Consider the following 26,746-nt stretch of genomic DNA (forward strand, 5'->3'; position numbering starts at 1 on the left):
ACAAGGAGTCAAAAACTCAATATGGGACACTAAATAAATAATATACAACAACTACAGTATATGATAAAAACAAACTATAGAAGTATAAAAACAAAAAAAGAAAGGTTTCAAAATAATAATAATGAAATATACTATATAGCATTGTGTGCCTGTTATGCAGTGTCCTAATTCTGTTAGTGGGGCTGTTTTGCAAAATGTTGACTTGTAATTTTCACCAATCTATGTGTTATTGTTTATGTTGTAAGGGTAAGATAGTTGAGTAATTGCATAATTTGGAAAATGCACATTCTTAACACACTTTCGTGTATAAATTTGGAAATTGTAAAGAATTCAATCCTTTTTTGTGAGAGACTGAAAGAAATGAAGTTGGTTTGATAATTAGAATTATATCGGAACTATGGAAATAATGCATACAAATTTTAGAGTAAAAGTTTTTACTTGTATCTATAACAAAGAAAATTGGAAGTCAGTCTTTTTCTATTATTTTTCTTTTTTGTACCTTTACTTATTTTCTTCTCGGCCTTTTATTTTTTTCAATTTTTTTCTATTTGTCTTATCTTTTAACTTTGTATTTTTTTGAAAATCAATAGATATAGAGGGAGAGAGAGAGAGAGAGAGAGAGAAAGGGTTTCACCCATTTAAATAATAGCTTTATTGTAAACTAATAGTCACATATATGCAGATGATTATAAAATATAGGATTTCCAATATTAATGAGTGTGTGTAGGGGTAAGTGTGTCTGTCTGTGTGTGTGTGTCTGTGTGTGTGTGTGTATAGGTAGACTTTGACTTACAACAGTTCATTTAATGACCATTCTAAGCCACAACAGCAATGAAAAACAGTTGCTTATTACCATTTTTTGCACTTATGACTGTTGCAGCATCCCCATTGTCACATGATCAAAATTCATATGCATGGCAACTGACTCATACATATGATGGTTGCAGTGTCCAGAGGTCATGTGATCATCTTTTGCGGCCATCTGACAAAGTCAATGGAGAAGCCAGATTCACTTAACAACTGTGTTACTAATTTAACAACTGCAGTGATTAACTTAACAACTGTGGCAAGAAAGTTAATAAAATGAGGCAAAACTCACTTAACAAATATTTCACTTAACAACAGGTTTTGGGCTCAGTTGTAGTTGTAAGTCGAGGATTACCTGTATACATGTATGCCAACTCAAGGGTTTAAATCCTAGAGTCTTTCTGGCTCTCTTTTTGCTGTTCTTTTCTTAGAATACGAGACGGTGACACATTACAGTTTTTTCATAACAGGGTTGGTCTACAGCTCTTTCCTTCTGGCCTTGCAGGTTTTAGCCATCAAATTTTACAAAACCTGCAAGCTATGGTTATTTAACACACCTTGCTTAAATAAGATATCATAAGAGCCCTGGTGGTGCATTGGTTACAATGAAGTACTGCAGGCTGTTTCTGCTGATTCCCGGCTGCCAGCAGTTCAGCAATTTGAGTCTTACCGGCTCAAGGTTAACTCAGCCCTTCCATCCTTCTGAGGTTGGTAAAAAAGATTGTTGGGGGCAATATGCTGACTGTAACCGCTTAGAGAGGGCCGTAAAGCACCGTGAAGCAGTATATAAGTCTAAGTGCTAAGTGCTATTCACAATATGGTTGCAATTTTTATCTTTTCCTCATCTGGCTTTTTGATTTGATGGAGATTGACTTTTGGCAAATATATTTTTGTATATATACATATCTACATCTTCAAACCACTTATACATTTTTTAATCTATCTTTAAATATCTATGAACAAATATTTACTTTGAAGGGTAAAATATCTACTACTGGTGTCTGTTAGAGTGGGCAGCCCCAAATTGACAATGCAGAGTTTTGTTTTTTCCGCATTCCATCTACTATTCTTATAGAATATAGAGGAAAGTTGTTGTATACCCAGGATTGTATTCCTTTAGGTAACTATATTAAAGTATCGTTGTGATAATTCATTTCTCATAAGTTAAAAGAGTAATGAAAAGATTGAAAGCTATACCATTATTTCTGTGTGCACATAGAATTCAAGGCCACATATCTCAAGTGAAGGAACTGTTAGACACAATTCGATATATGTAATTGGAGAATAACGTATCATTTTTGTGGCTACAATAAGATTGCTTTTCTTGGATTCTATTTCCAGTGCAATTTACCTGCCTGTGTAGTTCAGGTAAAAATGTACATGATACTGCTAGAATTTTGCCTTTGCTGGTGCTTGAAATTACTCTTTAATTAAGCAATATATGAATCAGGATTAGTATCCATCAAATAAAGCTTTTAAGACCAATGACTCGTGATGTAATGTAACTCAATGACTGATGATATTTGGGCCCTTTAAGTTGACTATCCAGCTTTAATTTTGGATGGAGTTGAATAAGATTGGTGTTCAGTCTGGGGATAGTCTTAGACTCAGAGTTCGTGCTTGAAGAACATGTGACAGCTATGGCATGAAGACCTTTGTAAAGTTCTAGTTAATATGTATGTCCATGGATTGGGAGGCTCACTAGATAGTCATTCAAGATTTAATCACCATATCAGAATCATTCTGATTTCAAGCAGCCTTTAAATCTATCATCTGTCTGTCTAGCTATCTATTCTCTATCTGTCATCTATTTATTTACTATCTATATCTACACACACACACACACACACACACACACACACACACAATACATATATTTCTTTTAGAATCTCCTGTTTCAACCTGCTTGCATTTGGCTATACTGTACTATATTCTTACATTTATATCTTATCTGAAATACTGTCAAATAATAATAGGTTATTTGTTTTTGAAACTCGTCAGCCTGAGGAATTTTGTTGTGAAATTCAGATAGCTAGATGTTTGCATTAATAAGGCATTCAGAAGTTGTCTTTGTTTTCATCTCTGACTAAGTAAAAAAGATTTAGTGAGGAACCAGAAGATGGTAAAACTGATTAAATCAATTTAGAAATAAATATACCATGTTTCCAATAAATGTGTTAATTAGGGAAATGTAAATTTAGACAGAGTGCATATTCTTTGTTTTGAGGGATAACACAGTGATGAATCATGAATTGATCAGTAGACAGAATGGAAAATGCAGAATTGGGAGGTGCCAAATAAAAGTCAAATTTCATGTCTACCTGTGTTTTATTAATCAAAATTGAAATAGCTCCTGCCAGCCATCAGTTTGATTGATTTTAGGAACCTGGCTAAAATATTGAAACATTTCTGTTTCTAACAAAGTTGTGTGGAACTTGACTGCACAGACTTGACAACTGGAAGTGTAGTGCCAAATATAGCAGCAATGATTTCCTTCCCTTTCATTTCAAATGTTGTTTCTTCTGACCTCCTTCCCCTTTTCTTTCTCTCTCTCTCTGACATCTAAATGTATTTAATATAGTAAAGCAATTGCAGGCAATATGGAATGTGTAGGCAGTAGCATGACTATTTACCCAGTTGTCTAACCTGAATGAATGTTTAAAAGCTTCTTTTAATTATATAAAGCAGGGGTCCCCAACCTATGGTCCACAGCCTGGGACTAGGCCATGGGCTCTTGGCCAACGGGCCACAGAAAGGGCTGGCCAGTGCATGCATGCGTGGGTGCGCATTCCCCCCCACTTGTGTTAGTGCCCGCAGCCCTGTTTGCGCATGCATGCAAGCGCGAACAGGAATGCTAGTGGGGACAGGTGTTCGCAGCCCATTTGCTCATGTGCTGCTAGGCGCCATGGGGTTCTAGTTTCGCACCAGTGTGCATGCTCTCCTTTCCTCTGGTCCTCGAGCCCAGAAAGGTTGTAGACTTCTGATATAAAGCAAATAAAAAGGAAGCAGCATTCAACGAGGCAAAAAACTGTAGACTCCATCATATTACAACTTTTTTTTTAACAAAAGCCTCTGGGTCTAATAAGCATCTTTTAAAAAACAGATAAGATAGTTGGTTATAGCCCAATGTTAGAGAAATCTCATTTGTAAACACACTGCACAACAATTTAGGACAGGAAGAATTTCAGAACTGAATTTTGTCATTGCCTGTACATTATCATTTATAGCCATGCTTCTTCTTTTTTTTAAAAAAGTTTTTACTATTACCCTTTGCTTAGTTACACTAATAATATAAATTATGTCATTAGCTACTTTAAAATGGAATGCTCGTAGAGAAGGCCCAAGCTCTTATTTTGGTATATATTTATACCAAGAGCCGTGGTGGCGCAGTGTTTAGAATGCAGTATTGCAGGCTACTTCTGCTGATTGCTGGCTCCAGCAGTTTTCAGTTCTCACTGGCTCAAGGTTCCATCCTTCCGAGGTCAGTAAAATGAGGACCCAGATTGTTGGAGGCAATATGCTGACTCTGTAAACCACTTAGAGAGGGCTGTAAAGCACTGTGAAGCGGAATATAAGTCTTAAGTGTTATTGCTATTTCTTAATCATAATGAGCACAAAAAAGGAAAATAAATTTTAAAGCTTAATGAAATGTAAAACATTAGTTTACACAAGAGCAAATTGTTCTTGTTCTGAAATATTCCGAAGACAAAAAATGCTAATAGTTTTGTCATTGTTTTAAAATTTTCATAGTCTTAAGTTTTATTACCATGAAATAAAGCTGTATAGGCTAGTAGAAAAAAAATAGGGAAGATACCATTAATATTGATGCAAGGGCTACAGGAAGCACTAGCATCAGTCACAGTTAACATAATGGAGTGGTAATGAATTGATTTTGCATTTGCACACAAGGATGGAAAATAAATATTAGAAGCATGTCACTAATATAACAGCGCTCTTGGATTCAACTTAGATACATTTTTAAGGGGCCCCTTTAAAACTTCCATAACAGAAAAATAAACACAGTATTGATTTCTTTATTTATTAATCAAATTTGCATAGCAGACCATCTAACCAAAGGCGAGTCTATGTGTTTTGTTTTCATATGTTCATAGAATCATGCAGTCACTGAGGAGGTAATTTACGCTATTGATTCAAAACCTGTTTCAGTACTGAAATCTCAATAAAAACATGTTGAATGGATAGCTGTCTAGCATTCACTCATCCAGTCTAGAGGAAGTTATCACTGTCTTCATAGCTGGTTCCTCTATCAAACTGATCTACTGTTACAGATTTTTATTTCCTTAAAGGGTCAACGTATGCTGTTTCCTCAGACTCACCCTATAAAATTTAGTTTAGTAATCTGGTTATCCTTATTTCCTTTCTCTATACCTGCTCTTTCCTGAATCTGTGTTAAAATGCATTAACAAGAAAACATTAGTCAAATATTGCATAAAATTCCGAGTAACAAGCTAGTTAAGTTGGAAAGAGATAATTTAGACATTAGTCACATACAAAACTAGCTTAGAAATTATAGTGAAAGAAGCTAAGTAGTTCATAATATGATGCAAAGAAGCTTAATTTTCCTTACAGTCATGTGATTAAGGGAATATAGTATTTGGACTGCTGGAGACAGTAAAATGCCTGTATTCAAGACAGGATTTCAGTTGGGGACATAAAAGATAATTCAAAGTGACGGGTGAAAGGAAAGACATCCAGCCTACATTGCTTGCCACAGCATATTTCTTCCTTCTCCTTTTTTAGAAATATGTATAGTTGGGAGAGGGTGGTTAAATATAAGTTACAGGTTCTCAGAGTTTTATTTTTACTTTTAAAATACAGTGCTATTTTCTGAAACAAAATAGTACCTGTTCTGAAATAAGAATTTGGATAACTGAAGAGGTGATAATGATGGTGGTGGTGGTGGTGGTTAAAAGATCATCAGGTGCAGGATCTGAAGCTGGCAGTTATCAGTGGCCAAATGTTATTTATTGAAGAATCATTCACTATGGGAAGGTATGGCTATGAATGCATTGTGGGTCCAGCTTTCAAGAAACCAAAATGATTTTTTGTTAGTCCATAAATTCCACTGATCATAAAGAAGTAAAAGAGGTTTTTGCAAGTGAAATGTATGCATTTCTACTTAGGAGTCAAATGAATACATAATACAATTAGTTGTTCACTTACAACAGTGGCCCCCAACCTTTAGGGCACCAAGGATCGTTTCCGTTGAGAGAGGTTTTTCTGCGGGCCAGGGGCAGAATGGTTTAGTGTACTGCCTGAATCCTATGGATGGGGCTTCATTTGTTTGTGTGGTCCGGTTTCTGGCATGCCGTGGACCAGTGCTGGTCCACGGACCGGGGGTTGGGGACCCCTGACTTAGAAGGTCAGGCTACTGGTTTCAGCTATCAAAAATATGTTTTGAATCAAGGGTTATGTCATTTCAAGCTTGAACTTGAAAAATAGAAATATATGGTTAAACTAAACTACCTTTCTGTACAATAGATCTTCTGTCAGTATAAACTACCATGCCCTGACTGTAAAACAAAATATTTTGAGTTCCGTATCTATTCCTGTCTAGCTAGAACAAAGTGTTTTTGATAGATTGACTATGAACTATGAATGCAGCCGCGAGAGTTGTACTGGGAGTCTCCCGATACTCCCATGTCACACCTTTGCTCCGCGAGCTGCATTGGTTGCCAGTTGTCTTCCGGGTGAGGTTCAAGGTGTTGGTAATGACCTACAAAGCCCTTCATGGCATGGGTCCAGAATACCTTGGGGAGCACCTGCAGCCGGCGTCAACTTCCCTCCGCCCAGTACGCTCCCACAGAGAGGGCCTCCTCAGGGTGCCACCGGTCAAAGAATGCCAACTGGTGGCCCCCAGGGGGAGAGCGTTCTCTGTGGGTGCACCGGATTTATGGAACCATCTTCCGGTTGAGCTCCGGATGGCGCCCGATCTCCGCTCCTTCCGGCGCGATCTTAAAACCCATCTCTTTAAACAAGCTGGCCTGGCCTGATGGGACGGGGTGGGATTTTTATAAATGACTTCAATTTTAAATTTGTATTATTTATGGGCATTGTTTAATCACGTTTTAATAATTTTAATTTTTGTATCTAATTTTTATGTATTGCCCTGTTCACCGCCCTGAGTCTCTTGAGAGAAGGGCGGTATATAAATTAAATAAATAAATAAATAAGTGTGTGAAAGAATGAGCCTTGATTATTGTATTATATATCATTTGCATATTTTCATTTTTAAAGTAATGATTGATCAGCTTATTCTGTTTGCTACCCAGTATTTGCTGACACTTGAAACATTGTATGTGCTGATTTTTATTTAATGGATTCAAGAAAAAAACATTTTCTTTCTCTTAATGGATAGATTTCCTTACTCAGAGCCTGCATATAGCTATCAAAACTGAAATTTAATTTGCAAACATTTATGAATGTAAAAGAATATATTAACTGTTAATCTATAATATTTACAGAATTATGCTAAGATACTGTAAATGTATCTGTTTTGTATGACAGCATTGTTTTCAACTGAAGAAGTAATCCAAGGAAAAGAGTAGAATATTATATATTAACAGAAGGGTAGAAGGAAAGGATAATAAAATTATGAGTACCTAAGAAAAAATAGACAATTTTTTCTCTTCTTTCAACAGTGCGACTTCATGACAGCATATCAGAAGAAGGATTTCATTACTTAGTCTTTGATTTGTAAGTTGACTTGCTTGATTAGTTTGTCCTACATCATGTAATATATAAAATGAATGACTATGTCATATGATCCAGATAAAAAACAAAGAGAGCAGAGATTTCCAGAGGACCCCATAAACAAATCTCTAAACATATTTTTATATATTTAGCCCCAATAAGTTGTTGTTTTTGGCGTACAAAGAACCAGTAGCCATCTTCTATCTGCAAGGGAAGCCAGTGCCTTCCAGGCAAGTGTGGTTCACCATTTCCAGACAGTATCACTGTGAAATCCATGTTTATAACTACTGAAAACTATTTATGGAATAGAAAGATTTTGATGGACTTTCTTAGGGGGATTCTAAGAATGAAAAAAGAATTGTGAAAAACAACCCAAATTATCTAAGCATAGCACATAATATTGATGCTCGGCAATCATTATTCTAATAAAGAATAAAAGGAAGCTGTAGTCTGTACATTCTGATCAGTTCTTGATTTCTAGCTGGAGGTAAACTAGAATTTCCAGGTTAACAAAGCCAGGATGTTGTTTTCTGCAGCAACATTGATGCTATTTTGAAGAGAAATTAGAAGAAAACATATACAACTAACACAAAATTAGAACAGAAATAGTCTGTGGTATGTTTTAAATTGTTTTTGTTGCTTGGTATGAATTTCTCATTTTATCAAGACAGATATTTCAAATAAACAAAATTATTACAATTTAAGCAGAAATGATGAAAAATAAATAAACTGGAAATAATTCAAAATCTGTAAGATTTGTCAGAAAAAATGGGTACATTTTTGTACTGCAAACCTGTTTAGTTTTTCAGGCAACCTGATTTACTAAAAACATAATAAAGATAACTAAGCAAAAATATATAATTGCTGTTAAGTAAATGTAGTCAATAAATATAAAACATCTTGCCCCCAGGGGTAAGGTGGGCGCCCCTACTCTTATGGTCTTCCACATGAGCATTAAGACCACCTTTGCCAACTGGCATGGGCATTTAAGAAGGATATGCCACCTTGGGAGTGGTTTGTACCTTAAGAGCGCTCCCTCTGCCTCTTTAACTTTTTAACCTTTTAATTTTTAACATTTTAAAATTCTGTTTCTAACTCTGATTTTAATTACGCTTCTGCAGCAATGTGTGGTTTTTATTTGTAAACCACCTAGAGTTATTCAGGTGAAATGGGCAGTCTAGAAATTTGACAATAAATAAAAATAAAGCGTCCTTTCACCCAGTTATATCCAGCATTTAAGAATATTTTTTATAAAGAATTTGTCTTTTGTTTATGAAGCACATTTCTTTTTGCTGAAAACACTATTGGGTGAAATGTAAAGGTCATTAAGTGGGCTTGTTGTTGCCTGAACATTTCTCGTTCAGACTTCACAGAACGATGTGTTTTGAACTAAATAAAAAAAATGAAATGAAAAGCCTCATTTTATATAAATTGTTTTCTCTCGATTCTTTATTGGATGCTTTATTTGGACTTTGTTTAAAAAATTAGCTAAATGTTGAAAATTTTCAGTATTTAAATAATGAGGAATAAAAGATAAAGACTATATAAAATTCATCAAAATCATTAAAAAAAATAATGTGATTTGAGCAGATGAGCAGAATTATACTCTGTTTGCAATGACGTCATTGGAACGCAATCCTCCTTTTTATGTTGGAAAACCATCAAGTTAAGTGTTGAAGAATAGCCAAATAGAACTGGTATCTCATCCAAAGTGAAAGAGTGGCAGTTTGAAATGGTATAAGTCCTTGGAAGATAATCCTTTGCTATTTTATCAGCTTAAAATAGTGTCATTGGACAGTGCAATAAATTGTGCAGTTGATTTATGCATTATATTGTAAAGGTCCAACAACGAAATATACCTACTCATTCCTGGTTTTTCATGCAGTTTTGGAAAAAAAAAGAGTAAAATAAGCCTTAATTTGAGGACTATATGATTCAGGCCAGAACAGTGAATGGCTGAAAGACCATAATACTAAAAGAAGTTTCATACTTTATGTAGGCAAAACTTCACCTGTGCAGCATGTTTAGAAGTCAGTAATTTTTTTAAAAAAATGTGTACATCCAATAAATATGTATTTATTAAGGATATACAAATTATCTGTATGCAGAACCGAGTCTTGTTGCAGATCCTTCATTATATGAAGCAGCCATATAATTTAGCATTTGCAAAAAAGTTGGGTAAAAAATAAATTTCCAACTTCGTTTTTTTTAACTGTAAAAATGTTTTATATCATTACTAGAGTTACTGGAGGTGAATTATTTGAGGACATTGTTGCAAGAGAATATTACAGTGAAGCAGATGCAAGGTCAGTGGTATTTTTTATTTATTTTTAAAAAAATCATCTGGGTGGTCTTTAAATTTAATAAAATAAAAATAAATTTAGCCGATACCCTGCAACAAATTACAGTAACTTTTCTTAAATCTCAATCTTGGAAAACAGTATTCATTTAGCATATTGGGATTCCACCTGTTTGCCTTTACAGAGTCTATTTTTAGATATTTCTTTCCACAATGCACGTCTCATTGGAATATTACCATATGAGAATTTAGTTCTACAAAGAAAATGTGCCATTATTATTCTATGGGTTGTATCAATACTACTTTCCTCTTATATTACCTTTCCTCTGTCATTAGACTAGAGCAACATGATGGTAGTCAAGTACGGTTTTTCTTTCTTCAAATACCACCCAAAATATCATATTCAACTATTCCTGAGGGGAAAAAAGGAAAAATAGGTATGGCAGTGATTGATTTGCTCATGTAGAAAGTTTCATACTAGAGTTTTAAAAAGGAAAAGGGTGATACTTGTCTAAATAATTTGTGCCCATTAAAATCAAGGAAGCCAGCAAATTCTAAAAGATTCCAAAACTAAGGAGTTCCAACACCCCTAACTAGCCTATATCTGGAACCCAAACCATCAGCTTTTTTTTTCGTCCTTTTCCACTGCAGACAATAAAAAACAGTTCATGTGGCTTTATTCTTTGCCTGCCACTGTAGTGGTGATATCAGAATAATGTTCAGTCTTTTAATCATTGACATCAATAAAAAAGTTCGTCTGTTGCTGTAAAAGCAAAGAATTAGTCTTTACTTTCTTTAGTACTGAACTCAAGGCATCTAAAGGCCTATCTTTATAATTTAGTATCTATTTTTTCCATATTTAGCAAGTGTGTAATAAATATAATGGCTGAGGTAGAGAGAAAGATAAATAAATGAATGGGTTGAAGGGTGTGTCATCTCTAACACCAGAAAAGTAACGGTTCATAAGCAGTGTTATCTCTGCTGGAGAAAAGAAGTTATTTTTGCTGACTCTGCTTTCTCTAAAACATCATGGAGCACCTTATCAACTTCTGTGAAAGAGCACTGCAGGCATCTTTAGCAGAAGAGGAAGAAAAAAGAGATACCTCTTCTCAGTGCTTTTTTTGTAAAAGAAAAAGGTGCCGGAACTCACACATGTCATACAAACCGCCTTGCCTACCCTACAAGGTTCCATCCAAAAAAGGTGCCGGAACCCCGTTCTGAGCGTTCTATGAGAAAAAAAGCCCTGCCTCTTCTTCTTCAATGAGGTTATCTACTGAATTTTCCCCCTAGGATCCTACTAAATTAATTCCAGAGACTCCCTATTGTTTTTTTTAAAGATGACTGCTAGTAACTGACTGCTTCAAATGCACCTTTCAATTACACAAACTGATTCCCCCCCCCACCGTTTCCTGTTCTATTAAACTGTTTGGTTTTCAAGAAGCTTTGTGCTTTTTTTAATTTGCTTTGTTTTACTTGTTTCCTTATGCACCTATATAAAAATGTTGTATATATGTTGGAGTTAAACATGAAAGAATAATGCACATAAAAATAGGCATTATGCCATTTATTAATATGTGGAAAGCATGCATATATTAGAAGGATTTGCATTGTATTTGTTTGTTGTTCAACTAATATGCACTCTCTGCTCTCTTAGTCCCACTACAGAATAGAATATAACCTACACTGGTTAGCAAATATTCATGCTCTTCAGGTTGTAAAATACCCATAATTTCATATTTTTCAGCATCATTCCAAACACACTGACTAGTCATTGAGCAAAATTCTTTGTAGGTCGCTATGCATATTCTTGACAATCATGACCAGTGGTTACACAAGTTCTCTGTGCTACTTATGTTGTTGTTTACATTGCACAATAAGCTAGAATAAGCTTGTATTATTTACTATAGATCTATCACCTAGTATATATTTAACTTTTCCTCTCACATTTCAGCAAATATTCCACCAAAAGTTTATATCTAGCAGCATTATATGTTATATGTTAAATGTCATTTCTTTTGAGTCTCTTGACAGTTTTTCCAAAGAGAAGGAGAAAAATGCTGTGTTTGAGTTCTGTGTGTAATTAAAACCTGTCCAAAATGTGATTTGATTATTTTAAGTTATTGCTATTTTAAGTTATTTCATTATTATTAAATTATTTTCTGTAATGTGATTCTGTGCCTTAAAATGTTTTCCCCCCTCCCATTCTGCCCTTGTATCTTTGCAGTCATTGTATACAGCAGATTCTAGAAAGTGTTAATCATTGTCACCTAAATGGCATAGTGCACAGAGACCTCAAGGTCAGTATCTGATGCCCCGTAGGTTTGCTAAGACGTTTTTATTATTTTTTTTGTTTTTGTCTCTCTTCTGTCTCTTTTCTTTTTTTCTTCCTGGCTTGAGTTTTAAGGGTGGGTCGGCTGAGAAGTTCCCTTGGCTATCCTCCTCACCCTTAATATGAGAGATGGGTAATGCATGATGCTGCTTTCCACTCTGCAAGTGTCACAGGTTTAATGTCCATCACAGAAAAAGGTAGAATATGTACGGCTAATACAGGGACCTTCCAAGAGGTGTGGTAGGTACCATAGGTATCAGGAACTGTTTTGGAAGGAAATTTCCTCAGTCCTGTAGCCTGTATCTGTAACTGACCTTTGTCTGTGATAGATGTTAGCCTGCAGGTTTAAAACACCACTTCTGTTCGGAGACAATGGGTTATTGTAGCAGAATGACTGGTTATGCATTGCTCTGCTAGAGTAGGATAGATCCCTCAGGCAACAGTGATCAAATAATTGTTCGACTAAATGAAACCATGAAGGGTGAATAACTCATCTCAAATACAAAACTACTTAAAGTAAATTTACTTTCAGGGTTGCTGGTGCAAAAAGGCCTCCAAGGCGAGTAAGGGAGAGAAGGAACAAACTGCACCAGATATTTAACCCAACCATATCAAAGCAATGATATGCTCTCATTGTCTTCTTTTCAATATATTATGTATATGCCCAAGAATATTGCCTTCAACCCTTTCGTTGAGGTTGAGCCCAAACATATCCCTATCCCTCCCATAATGCCCTACATAAAAGTGGGCTAAAGCATGTGTGTAATTGCAGTGCACATTCACAGTGTTTGAGGAAATAGCTGTTCTAGCAGAGGAATGCAGGTCCCTACATTTTTAAGAGGTTGTGAATCACGATCTCAGCTTGTTCATCATTTTGCACTTTAACCCAGTCTCACTGAGGTTATACAGACAGTGAGTGTACAGCTTCGAACTAATATACGCCCCCTGGTGTTTGCATGCAGTCATTGCATTCAGCAGATCCTGGAGGCTGTGCTACACTGCCATCAGATGGGCGTAGTCCATCGGGACTTGAAGGTGAGTAATGCTGTGGGGGAAGATAATCATATATCACAGATTCAAAGCACTACATAGCTGCATTTTTGCATCTAGAAGCAAAGAGGCATCCACTGATTATTTTGCAAGTTGTTCATGGTGGCAAAAACTTTTTTCCTTGCAGATTTAGGATTCTTGTGATGCTTTGCTTACTTTATTCCCAGCTCTCTCTATATATATTAATTCAGTTATGCAAATATGGCTAAGGTTAATCAGCTTTCACATATGATTAGTTTTGTCAGTTTTTTCCTAATGTAACATTACTGACTAGCAGTTCCAACTGATTTTTTAAATCTTATTTCTACAATTAAAAAAATCTTTAGACCTAAAATATATAGTTAGCAAATGTAGAACAGTAGTAATGAATATGAGCAAATGGTTTGTCATTCTTTTGAAACTTAATTCAGAACTTACATGCACTTACACATAAATGCACATTTTCTTTTCATAAATTTAGAACAACATATTTTCTATTATGTTTTACAAATTGTAACAATAATTTCTAAATAACCCAATCTGAAAACTAAGCAGAATCTCATAGATAGAACATTTTAAAACAATTTCTTTCAGTTGCTTCCTGTTTGGAAGAGATCTGTACTGTAATAAATTATAGAACTGGCTGTTATTGTTGCAACACATTTTCAGAAGGAAGAGACTCAGTGGGGTCTCCGGAATTTAGTAATATATTTCATACTATGAACATTCATCAGAGCAAATCTGCATGGCTCACTTTAGATAACAGTAGTTCCTCTTAACAGTTATTTGGAATGATTTATTCCCAAACTAGATCATATTCTGCAGTCATTTATCCTCTGTATGTTACAGTATGTTGATGTATTTATTGCAATATCTTCATTGGCTAACCATAACAAATGTCCAACAGTACCTTACACTGGGTGAGGATAATTGGGGAGGTTGAGTGTGCATATATCCCTGTACATTATTTCTAATAATAGTCCTAAATATGCTTAAGGGACGTGGTGGCTCAGTGGGTTAAGACGCTGAGCTTGTCGATTTGGCCAAATACCATTTTTCCAGAAGAATCATAGAGAAATTACCCCTTGTGACTTGTGATTTTTTTTATTTTTTTTTTGCCAGCTAGGTTATCAAGTATGTGGTGGTAAAATATAAATTTAGATTTGTAATATTCTTTTAGGATACCATTTATACATACAGGTAAAACTTGAAAAATTAGAATATCGTGTAAAAGTTCATTTATTTCAGTAATGCAACTTAAAAGGGGAAACTAATATATGAGATCAGTGCTTTTTTTGTAAAAAAAAAAAAGGTGCCGGAACTCACACATATCATACAACCCACCTTGCCTACCCTACAAGGTTCCATCCAAAAAAGGTGCCGGAACTCCGTTCTGAGCATTCTATGAGAAAAAAAGCCCTGTATGAGATAGACTCATTACATGTAAAGCAAGATAGTTCAAGCCATGATTTGTCATAATTGTGATTATTATGGCGTACAGCTCATGAAAACCCCAAATCCACAATCTCAGAAAATTAGAATGTTGTGAAAAGGTGCAATATTCTAAGCTCAAAGTGTCCCACTGTAATCAGCTAATTAAGCCATAACACCTGCAAAGGGTTCCTGAGCCTTTAAATCAGGGATTCCTCAGCCAATATGCCTGGCTGAGGAATTTTGGGAGTTGAAGTCCACAAGTCATAAAAGGGCCAGGTTTGAAGACCCCTGCTTTAAATGGTCTCTCAGTCTGGTTCAGTAGGAATCACAATCATGGGGAAGACTGCTGACTTGACAGTTGTGCAGAAAACCATCATTGACACCCTCCATAAGGAGGGAAAGCCTCAAAAGGTAATTGCAAAAGAAGTTGGATGTTCCCAAAGTGCTGTATCAAAGCACATTAATAGCAAGTTATGTGGAAGGGGAAAGTGTGGAAGAAAAAGGTGCACAAGCAACAGGGATGACTGCAGCCTGGAGAGGATTGTCAAGAAAAGGCCATTCAAAAGTATTGGGGACTTTCACAAGGAGTGGACTGAGGCTGGAGTCAGTGCATCAAGAGCCACCACACATAGACAGATCCTGGACATGGGCTTCAAATGTCGTATTCCTCTTGCCAAGCTGCTCCTAAACAACAAACAATGTCAGAAGCGTCTTACCTGGGCTAAAGAAAAACAGACCTGGTTTGTTGCTCAGTGGTCCAAAGTCCTCTTTTCTGATGAGAGCAACTTTTGCATCTCATTTGGAAACCAAGGACCCAGAGTCTGGAGGAAGAATGGAGAGGCACACACTGCAAGATGCTTGAAGTCCAGTGTGAAGTTTCCACAGTCTGTGTTGATTTGGGGAGCCATGTCATCTGCTGGTGTTGGTCCACTGTGCTTCATTAAGTCCAGGGTTAGTGCAGCCGTCTACCAAGAGATTTTGGAGCACTTCATGCTTCCTTCTGCAGACGAGCTTTATGGGGATGCTGACTTCATTTTCCAGCAGGACTTGGCACCTGCCCACACTGCCAAAAGCACCAAAATCTGGTTCAAAGACCGTGGGATTACTGTGCTTGATTGGCCAGCAAACTTGCCTGACCTGAACCCTATAGAGAATGTATGGGGCATTGCCAAGAGAAAGATGAGAGACATGAGACCGAACAATGCAGAAGAGCTGAAGGCCGCTATTGAAGCATCCTGGTCTTCCATAACACCTCAGCAGTACCACAGGCTGATAGCTTCCATGCCACGCCGCATTGAGGCAGTAATTGCTGCAAAAGGGGCCCAAACCAAGTACTGAGTCCATATGCATGCTTATACTTTTCAGAGGTCTGATATTGTTCTATGTACACTCCTTGTTTTATTGATTGCATGTAATATTCTAATTTTCTGAGATTGTGGATTTGGGGTTTTCATGAGCTGTACGCCATAATAATCACAATTATGACAAATCACGGCTTGAACTATCTTGCTTTACATGTAATGCGTCTATCTCATATATTAATTTCCCCTTTTAAGTTGCATTACTGAAATAGATGAACTTTTGCACGATATTCTAATTTTTTGAGTTTCACCTGTACAGTTTAGTTATTAACACAAAATATGTTGTATGCTTCTTTTAACAGTATTTTAATAAGCTCAAAAATAATTGTTTTCTGTCTACTATATGCACATCTGCAGCTAAAGTGCAACTTTGTGATCCACACACTGACTTGTTCCTTTCTTGGATGGAGTCTCCAGATTCCATCAAATCCCCCATATTTTTGTCCAGTTGTGTTCATTTGCCCCAACCTATTCAGAACTCATGCATGACAAATCTATTGACATTTACATCATCCTGAAATGGCTGATGCATGTTTTTAAGGGCATAGTCAGTTGCCCAGAAGTCAGATGAGCTTGCTATTGAATGTATGGCTGTTTTGTAATTATTCGACCATATTTCTTTCCTTATGACTGCAATATTTGCTTCACATATTTATGTCCAAAGTTACTTGTTTACAATATTCAGTGTTTCTCATGGAGTGAAGAAGATTAGGTTGTTATCCCAGTTTTGTGTTGTGCAAGACCTAGGTATTTGCCTATCGAAATGTAGAAATGTAATACAATGTGCTCTAAATTGACTTTATGAGAATTTTTGAAATTCCATTCCCAGCCATCCAAAAAGTGCGAGTTTAGACAGAAGCTGGTTTAACATGACAGCTCTTGCATAGGAAAGTCATAGATAGAAAGCATTGATAATCTTACTAAGAACTAAGCTTTAGTAACTTTTTTCCTGCCTCAAAAAACTTTACAGATTAATTAGCCCGGCAAATTATTTGTAAAATTGATGACACTTCTTATAATACTTGTTATAAACAATCTTTTTTTTAAAAAAGTTTAGATTCCAAAATACAAAAATACAGGTAGTTTTTGACTTACAACAGTTCATTTAGTGACCATTCAAAGTTACAATGGCAATGAAAAAAGTGACATGACCATTTTGTAGCATTCCCCACGATCATGCGATCAAAATTCAGATGCTTGGCAACTGACTCAAGAGCCTTGGTGAAGCAGTGGGCTAATGCCTCCTTAAGTAACACCAGCTGCCTGCAATTAGTGCAGGTTCGCATCCTACCAGGCTCAAGGTTGACTCAGCCTTCCATCCTTCCGAGGTAGGTAAAATGAGGACCCAGATTGTTGGGGGCAATTAAGCTGACTTTGTAATAATGCCACTTGGGGTGTGTGTGAAAGCCCTAACAAGCAGGCATATACATAGAATGAAGGCTACTGCTAAGCTTGTAAGCCGCCCTGAGTCTTCGGAGAAGGGCGGGATATAAATGGAATTAAAATAAAAAAATAAAATAAAAATTATTACCGTTGCTATTTCCCAAAATAATGTGGTCACTTTTTGTGATCTTTTGACGAGCAAAATCAGTGGGGAAGCCAGATTCACTTAACAACTATAGCAAGAAAGGTCGTAAAATGGGACAAATCTCACTTAACAGAAATTTTGGACTCAATTGTGGTTGTAAGTTGAGGACTACCTGTAGTGTTGAGTATGTTTAGATATAATGGAATGTTGACATTTTAAGATGATCTTAATAATAATATAAGCTAAATCCTAGGACTATCATAACTGAATTGCAAGAAAGTTTTATTTGTATCTAGCAGTCATATAGATTTTGACAAGACAGATATAGGTAACATGTCTAGGTAATATTTCCTTTTTGTAATAAACTATGTTTATGATATATCTATTTTTAGCAAGGAAAAATATTTGAGGGTTGATCTCATATCAGTAATTGGTTATATGATACCTACAAGAGGAATGCTTTGAAGAGGTGGTTCTGTGGGCCACCTAATGTTCTCCAGAAGTGTTAAAGAGCTTGGAATTCTGGGAATTTCAGGCCAACTAATTTGATGGGCTTCAAGTTGGAGAAAGTTAATAATTCTATTATTGGGGGAAACTTCAGATTCCCGAATAAAATTTGTAAATACTTGACAGACCAGTTTTAGAGGCTTCTAAAAGGGTTTCTAAAGAGAACAGAGGGTTTAAAAATGTAACAGAATAAAACAGCCCTACTCTAAATAATTTGTGGATTTTGGATCCATTTAAAATTTCTTAGAATCAAACATTTATTAGTTATCTTTGAAAACAGGAAAAGCATGTTGTCTCTGTCTCCAACGTAATCTACATAAAGTAAGTACTGAATTAGAAATGCTGACTTATCTTCTACTTTCTTTTTCCTTCCCCCCCACTTCTACCCTACATAAAGCCTGAGAACTTGCTTCTAGCAAGCAAGTCAAAAGGAGCAGCTGTAAAACTGGCAGATTTTGGATTAGCAATTGAAGTGCAAGGTGAACAACAGGCCTGGTTTGGTAAGAAAACATTTTCAGTTTGTATTATGCCTTCCCATTTATCCCAACATCGCTACACCATATTAAATTTGTGTGCCTGCAAGTGGGACATTAAAGAAATCTACTACAGATTTGCAAAGGTTGTCTTAATTATCATTGTATTAATAAACCAAGCTGTTCTAGCATCCATTTTTGTCCAGTTAGAAATCTACATTAACCCTTGCTCCCAAATTAGTATAAAATGCATGCCTTTTTTTAAAAAAAAATCTGAAAGTTACAAAACTGACTATCTGTACCTATAAGCTTACTTTGGAGAAATATTTTTTTTAAACCTGCGTAAAAAGATTTTGAAAAAGTTCTCATATTTATATAGGTGATATTAAAAATATTTTTATAATTATACAAAATGAACAAAAATTCAGATGATGGAGATGTTAAAAGGGATGTGGTCATGCCAGAGGTCTTATTTACTATTGAAAAAGGGAATCATTAATTGGCTGCCCTTTTCTGTTTTCCAAAATATTCAAAAATCCCTAGAGCGGTGTCTCTCAACCTTGGCTGCTATAAGATATGTGGACCATCTCCCACTGTGCTGGCTGGGGAATTTTGGGAGTTGAAGTCCAACATCTTAAAGCAGCCAAAGTTGAGAGACACTGCCCTAAAGCATAAAACAAGTGGTAAAATGGTAAAAAAAAGGAAGGGTTAAAAAAACCCACATTGGTATAGGTTTGGAAATAATTCACAAATGTTTCTACAAGTAGTCCTCGATGTATGGCCACAATTGGGGCCAGAATTCCCATTGTTAAATAAGGTGACTGTTAAGTGAGTTGCACCTCTTATTACAACCTTTTTTGCCATGGTTGTTAAGCAAATCACTGCAGTTGTTAAGTAACAACTTTATTGATTAGCCCTTGGCCCATATCGAAGTGCAAAGTTCCAGCACAAATTGTTACTAAAATTTGATAAAAGCAATTTAAAATGGAATTAGAATAAAATACGATTTAAAATGAAATGGTAATAAAACACAATCTAAACTGAAATTGTAATAATGTACAATAATTTAAGATAAAGATAAAATATGATAAAATTATATTTCGGAGTCGCCCTTGCAATCTACCCCAATCAGCCCCACATATGCGGATCTCAACTGGACCATTTTGCAGTTGTTAAGTGAATCGGGCTTCCCCCAATAACCCCAGGACACTGTAATTGTAAATACATGCTGGTTGTCAAGCACCCAAATTTTGATCATGTAACTGTGGAGATGCTGTAACTCTCATAAGCATGAGGATAGCTAAGGTAGAATAGATGGTGACAATGTAGCCTAAACACAGCTACTTAAAAAGGGATTTTAGTATTTGCTTTCTTCCGAATAGCTTACTATAGCCACTAAGCAGACTTACTTTTCAGGTTTTGCTGGTACACCAGGATACCTTTCCCCTGAGGTGCTACGAAAAGATCCATATGGGAAGCCGGTAGACATGTGGGCCTGTGGTAAGCCAGTTATGACTTTGTAGGATGGGGAGATAAGATTTGAGAATGCATACATATCATTAAAGCAGGCAACTTTGTTGTCCTTCTCTGTATATTATTGCTAAGCACATTGATTTGTGCTTCTTAGATTGTAAGCCGCCCTGAGTCTTCGGAGAAGGGCAGGATATAAACAAAGTTGGCTGTTATATATGTGTGTGTGTGTGTGTGTGTCTATATATATATATATATATATATATAGAACTCATCTGACTACCATACCAAATTATCCAACCTACTCCGAGACTCCACATACAAACTCCTCAAGACAGACCCCACCACCTACCTGGAAAAAACCACAAAATCCAAAATAAAAGCCACCCCCATCAGTGAAGAGATCCAGAAAACAATCATTCCCAGAGAAAAATCATCCAGATGTCCCAAGCTCTATGGTCTGCCCAAGATACACAAAGAAGGAACCCCTCAAACCCAAACTCTGGCTCAGATACGTAGATGACACCTTCGTAATCTGGCCACATGGCAAAGAAAAACTGGATGACTTCCTCACACACCTCAATAGCCTGCACCCCAAAATACAATTCACCATGGAAACAGAAGCTAACAACCAACTTCCCTTCCTTGATGTTTTAGTCTACAAGAAATCCAACGGCTCCCTAGGACACACTATCTACCATAAAAAAACGCACACAAACCGCTATCTGAATGCACTCTCACACCACCACCCAGCACAGATCAACTCCGTAGCCAAGACACTCATCTCCAGAACAAAACAACTAGCTGACAAACAACACCTAAAAACCGAACTACACAACCTCACTAATGTACTAACAGCCAATGGATTCCAAAGAAACATGATTACCAACTTAATCCGAAGAGAGACACCCACAAAAACCCAAGACAGAGAACAAGAAAAAGGCAAAGCCCTCCTCCCATACTTAAAAGGGACCACAGACAGAATCAGCAAAGTCCTCCAAAAACACAACATCAAAACAGCATTCTACACAGACAGAAAAGTATCCACCATCCTAAGAAACCCCAAGGACATAATTGGGTTAGAAAACCAAGGAGTATACGAAATCCCATGCACCACCTGCCCCACCACATACATCGGACAGACCAACAGAAGAATAAGTGCACACATTGAAGAGCACAAAAACTCACTCAGAAAGGGAGAACAAACTTCATCCCTGGTCCAACACTTTGAAGCCACCGGACATGAAATTGATTTTAAAAAAAACCAAAACTATCGCCAAAATTGAACATTTTAACAACAGAATAATCAGAGAAGCCATTGAGATAGAAAAACGCCCCCACAGCATGAACAAACGAGATGATACCTCTCGCCTACCAGCTATTTGGAAACCCGCCTTGATTGACAGACGAGTCTCAACCACCAAGAATGATACCAGACCCAAACTCATGATAACATCACATGACATCACCACCACACAACTATTCAAAAAGCAAATCCGAACCCACAATGATAAAGAGGCACAACCACAAAACAGAAACCTAACTACAGCTGCAACATCAGCCACTTTAAACCCCTCCAAACCACATAATAAGCAAACTGACACCCACTATAAAAACATGGCACCACCACAAACACGAAGGCAAACAAAAACAGCACAACTCACCAGCTCAGGTCTAAGGCTGGCAGCTGAGACCAGCCCATCCACTCAAAACACACCCCCACCCAATCAGAACACCCCCACCATTCAAAACACACTCCCATCCAATCAGAACACACATAATCCCCACCCATATACATATATACACACATATATATATATATACATATATACATATATATATATACATATATATATATATATATATATATATATATATATATATATATATATATATATATATATATATATATATATATATATATATATATATGTATATATATATATATATATATATATGTATATATATATATGTATATATATATGTGTATATATATATGTGTATATATATATATATATATATATATATATATATATATATATATATATATATATATATATATATATATATATATATATAATGTTTGTTAAGTATTCAGAATACACTTGCTTAGTCCCAGACACAGGACAAATCTTATTTCCTGTTTCAGCCTAGCCCAAGGCCATCTACAGGCAGTAGCCACAGCAGTGGCAGCTCATATTTGTGTACATTTTTTGGCTTGCTAACAAAGAATAAAGGGAGACCGATATGATCATTTCAAACTTATTTGTTCTCATCAGTCAGCCATACCCTTCTGAGATTCAAACCTGGGCCGACTGCGTCTTAAGCAGTTGTTTTAACCCCTAGGCCACAGGCTCTCTCTCTCTCTGTTAGCTGAGAAGCAAGGAAGATATGTGTTAAATGTTTGTTAAGCATTCAGAATACACTTGCTTAGTCCCAGACACAGGACAAATCTTATTTCCTGTTTCAGCCTAGCCGAAGGCCATCTACAGGCAGTAGTCACAGCAGTGGCAGCTCATATTTTGTTGTCCTTCTCTCTCTCTCTCTCTCTCTCTCTCTCTCTCTCTCTCTCTCTCTCTCTCTCTCTGTGTGTGTGTGTGTGTGTGTGTGTGTGTGTAAACAAAAAAAGGACTATATATATTTCATAATTAGGCCTACTCTTTTCCATTTTGTTTTCTATCTTCTATTATTTTCTATCTTCTATCACCATGAAAATTTTGGCAACCCATGAGAGATTATAAAGAAACTGGGAAAGGAATGCAGTGGACATAATCAAGGGATAGTAGGCCTATCAGCTAACAGCTGATTGCCCAAAGAGCAATTTAAGCCATATAGGAAAAAAATGGGAAGATATCTTTCAGATCATTCAAAGACAGTTTGTCTTAACTCAGTACAAATGAGGGATGGAAATTCCTCTTACTGTTTCTGTCCTTCTGGCTTGGCTAGTAACCAAGAGACTGTGAATTCTAGTCCCACCTAAGACACAAAGCCTAGCTGGTGACTGTGGCCTTGTCACTCTTTCTCAGCCATTGGAGGAAAGCAATGACAAACCACTTCCTCCAAAGAAAACTGCAGAGACTTGTCCAGGCAGTGCAAGGAGTGAACACTGACCACCCCCAAAAAGTATTAAAATACCTTGTTGAAATATCTGTAGTTTTTGTTGATCTTCCCCAACTGTATGAAGCTTGATATTTATTAGTTTGTTTGTTTATTTATTTCCCACTTTAATTTTTTTTGGAAATAACTCAAGGTGGTGAACATACCCAATACTCCTTTTTCCCATGGCAATGAACTTGTGGATTGGACTGAGAGAGTGTGGCTGGTCCAAAGTCATCCAGCCAACTTTCATGCTTAAAGTGTGATTAGGACACCCAGTCTTCTGGTTTCTCATCTCGTGCCTTAATCACTAGACCAAACTGGCTCTCATACCCCTTGGGCAACCTTGGCTTACTCAGGAATTCTGGGAGTTGAAGTCCACAAGTCATAAAAGAGCCAAGGTTGCCTACTCCTGTGGGGCAATACATGCTAATAAGCATTATTATTCATTGATATAATTAATATATTGCTTTCTATCAACAAGCATTGGTCAGTTGCAAATTTTAGTGGTCTTGTGTGTATCCACCTTCAATTCGCACCTTAACTTGAAAACAATCTATCAGAATTAAAAAACAAGATAAGAGCAGTTGCAAAAAGAAAACCTACAAAATTTGTTGTAATATACTTTATTTAATTCATATACATTTGTATTTCATTAGTTTTCTGTAATATCAAGTGAAACCCTATAAACAGGTCAGAATGCTTATCAGATTCATGAAAATAGTTTACATTTCACACCAATGATGCTTTACATTTAAAAAGCTAAAAAATATAGTTAGAACAACATTAGGAATTCAGGGGACACATATTTCAATCTACTATAAGGATCAACATGATCTGAAGATATCAAGGCATCCATGGCATCCATGACACTTCTAGATAGTGTTCATGGAGAAATGGTTGCCAAATCTCCCATTTTTTGCACAGATATTTCAAGGTCTTAGGTTGGACAAACTCAACCTTGCAAGATTTCAGGTGAGATTATTTGGGAGGATGTAAGTTATTATATCACAGACGTTACTTGATGCCTGAAAAGTTTGCTAACCTCAGTGTAGCTTTTAAGGAAAGACATTGTCTCTCCATTGTCTCCTGAAGTGATTATATTTGTAGATTTTCCAATGTGCAAATTATATCATGTATCCTCTAAATTTCATGACAATACCAGCTTAGATGTTTGCTTGCACACAAGTTTTCTCTGCACACATCAACTTGTCAGTAAAAGGGAAGAATTAGTGTAACATGAGGCTATTGAGTAAGGTCATTCGTTTAGCCTCTCTCCTTTTATACGTGAAGAAATTGGTAACCCTAATGTTGTTTATTCTGTTTCAGACTGTGTGTGGGTAAATATTTTTCATATTCTTCATATCTTTTCTTTCTATCTATTTGCAGGCTCTACTTTGGGGCTCTAAACAAAAACATTTACTGTTTTCAGCAATTCCATTATAACACTGGGTGCAACTCAATTTGATATTGTAGATAACTACAAAAAAGAGTGGGGCAAGTTTTAAAACCAACTCTGATAAATAAAAAAAACCCTACTCTGCTGTGGCTGAATTGCAAAAATATACTTGAGGTTTGCACAACTGAGCAAAGGGAAAAAAATATCAGTCAAAGGAAACTATTTCTACAGGAAAATAGTTCCACCAGTCTATACTACAGGTAATCTCCGAGTTGCGAATGTTCCCTTAGCGAACATTCGAAGTTACGCAATAAGCGCCTCCTAGTGCTTACAAGCAAGTCCCAAAATTATGAATGTTGCTGCACCATGGCAGCCGTTCACACTTACGAACAACCACAGTGGCACTGCAACATTCACCCTGATTATTCTCTCCACCTCCACCCCGGGTCTCCATAGGCACTTAGGCCTTCAATACTCACCCTGCAAAGATCAAGATCCTTCACTTTCTTGGCTGCTCCAGGCCTTCATTGCATTCACAGAGAATGAGGCCTAAAGTAATGCAAGATCATGTGTGATCTCATGGTACTTTAGGCCTCTGTTCTCTGCAACAAAAAATGGAACTGAAACAGGGGGACACCTCCACAGCCCTCTGGAGGCTGGATCCAGGCGTCGGTGGCCTTTTCCAGGCCGCTGCCACCCAGAAATGGGCCTATAGAGGCATGCAGAAGCATCCCCCGGCCTCAGATTCAGGCGGCAGTGGCCTGGAAAAGGCCACCGACGCCTGGATCCAGCCTCCAGAGGCATGGAGAAGCATCCCCCAGCCTCAGATCCAGCCGGCAGCAGGAACCACAGTAGAGAGGAGACAGATCTTTTCAAGGTGAGTCCGGCATGGCAGGAAGATAGGGGGAAGCATGAGGTATCTTAGTGGATCAGGGAGGCCTTGGGGGCTTGTTCCATCACTAGGCCCTCCATGACCTTCCCCATGCTGTGATACCTCATGTGCAGTTAATGAACTGCACATTCGTCCATGCATTTGATTAGTGAATGCGTGGGCGAAAGCAGGGAGTGAATCGCGTTCAAGGTACGAGATTCACTTCCACGAATTTTTGAGTAACGAATGTAATGAGTAGGCTCCATTACATTTGTAACTCAAGGACTACCTGTAATAGTTTCCCTCTTCCACTTCTCATAGATCTGAAATTCAAGTCTGCCCCTAATTTCTGTGGCCAGGATGCTTATGGAACATGTATGCACCTGCATTTGGGTCCCTATATTCAGGAAAAGGAAGGTTTAGTGAAAGAAAATGCTGCTGATCTTTCTTCAGCATGCTAGTCTGATTAAAATTAGTATCCATGTGCCTTATGCGCTAGGAGATCTCATGGATTTCCCATGTATCTTCTCCCTCAGTTATTCTTTACGTGAGCTACTTTTACTTATTAGGTTAATACCATTTGCAGGTGTTATACTCTATATCCTCTTGGTCGGCTACCCTCCCTTTTGGGATGAAGATCAACATAGACTCTATCAACAGATCAAAGCTGGTGCTTATGATGTAAGTAACATAGGTCTCAATTTATGTTTGTTTTTATCATAATTATTTATTATCTCCAAAAACATAACACAATTAAGTATTTGTGATTCTGGCATTCTCCCTCCCTCCCAACCTCTGAAATTGTTCTGATGATTTATTTTTTTCCTTTGTAGTATTTTTTCTTCTATGTAGTATAACCCACTACTAGTTGGTACTCAAATAATTGTGCAGACTTGAGTATTTACAATATGTGCTTTCAAGAAGCACAATAAGAGTAAATTGATGCATGGTGATTGGCATGTAGTCCTATGTAGTAATATAATTTGATTTCTTTTAAAAGCAAAGTCAAAAATCTATTTTAGAAACAATAAATAAAGAATTTCTCACATAAGTATCTACGCAGCTATAGTTACATTTTTGGAATCAGGCATAGAGATAGCTAGTTTGCTGTAGTGGTTAAGACACCACGTTAAACCAGGAGATTGTGAGTTCTAGTCCCTTTGTAGTTAAAAAGCTAGCTGGCTGATCTTAGAGCAGTCACTCTCAGCCGTAGGAAGAAGACAATGGGAAGTCACTTCTTCGGAACTCTGTAGGAACTTGTCCAGGCAGTGTACAGGAGTCAACACTGACTCAAAGGCACGCATGCATGCACACACACACACACACACACACACACACACACGAGAAGTAGCTACAATTTTAAAAAAAGGATTAGACAAATTCATGGCCATTAATCTTCCAGGCAGCAAGCCTTAAATATCAATTGCTA

The 26,746-nt window shown here is 36.8% G+C and overlaps 1 protein-coding gene across 4 annotated transcripts in view; it reads left to right on the forward strand.

The window, feature by feature from the left end:
• Nucleotides 1–26,746, forward strand: part of CAMK2D (calcium/calmodulin dependent protein kinase II delta) — a gene marked incomplete at its 3' end in the record, with an annotated part of 168,582 nt that overhangs the window by 70,856 nt on the left and 70,980 nt on the right. For 3 of the 4 annotated variants that reach the window (XM_083367087.1, XM_083367089.1, XM_083367088.1), the window contains exons 4-9: nucleotides 7,470–7,524; nucleotides 9,762–9,827; nucleotides 12,045–12,117; nucleotides 18,406–18,508; nucleotides 19,898–19,981; nucleotides 25,904–25,998. In XM_083367087.1, coding sequence (XP_083223213.1) covers nucleotides 7,470–7,524; nucleotides 9,762–9,827; nucleotides 12,045–12,117; nucleotides 18,406–18,508; nucleotides 19,898–19,981; nucleotides 25,904–25,998 — 476 coding nt within the window. Of the gene's footprint in view, nucleotides 1–7,469; nucleotides 7,525–9,761; nucleotides 9,828–12,044; nucleotides 12,118–13,111; nucleotides 13,185–18,405; nucleotides 18,509–19,897; nucleotides 19,982–25,903; nucleotides 25,999–26,746 lie in introns of all 4 variants that reach the window. The other variant, XM_083367090.1, reaches the window with a different exon arrangement.

This window comes from Vipera ursinii (genome assembly GCF_947247035.1).
Source record: "Vipera ursinii genome assembly, chromosome: 7".
NCBI lineage: Eukaryota > Metazoa > Chordata > Lepidosauria > Squamata > Viperidae > Vipera > Vipera ursinii.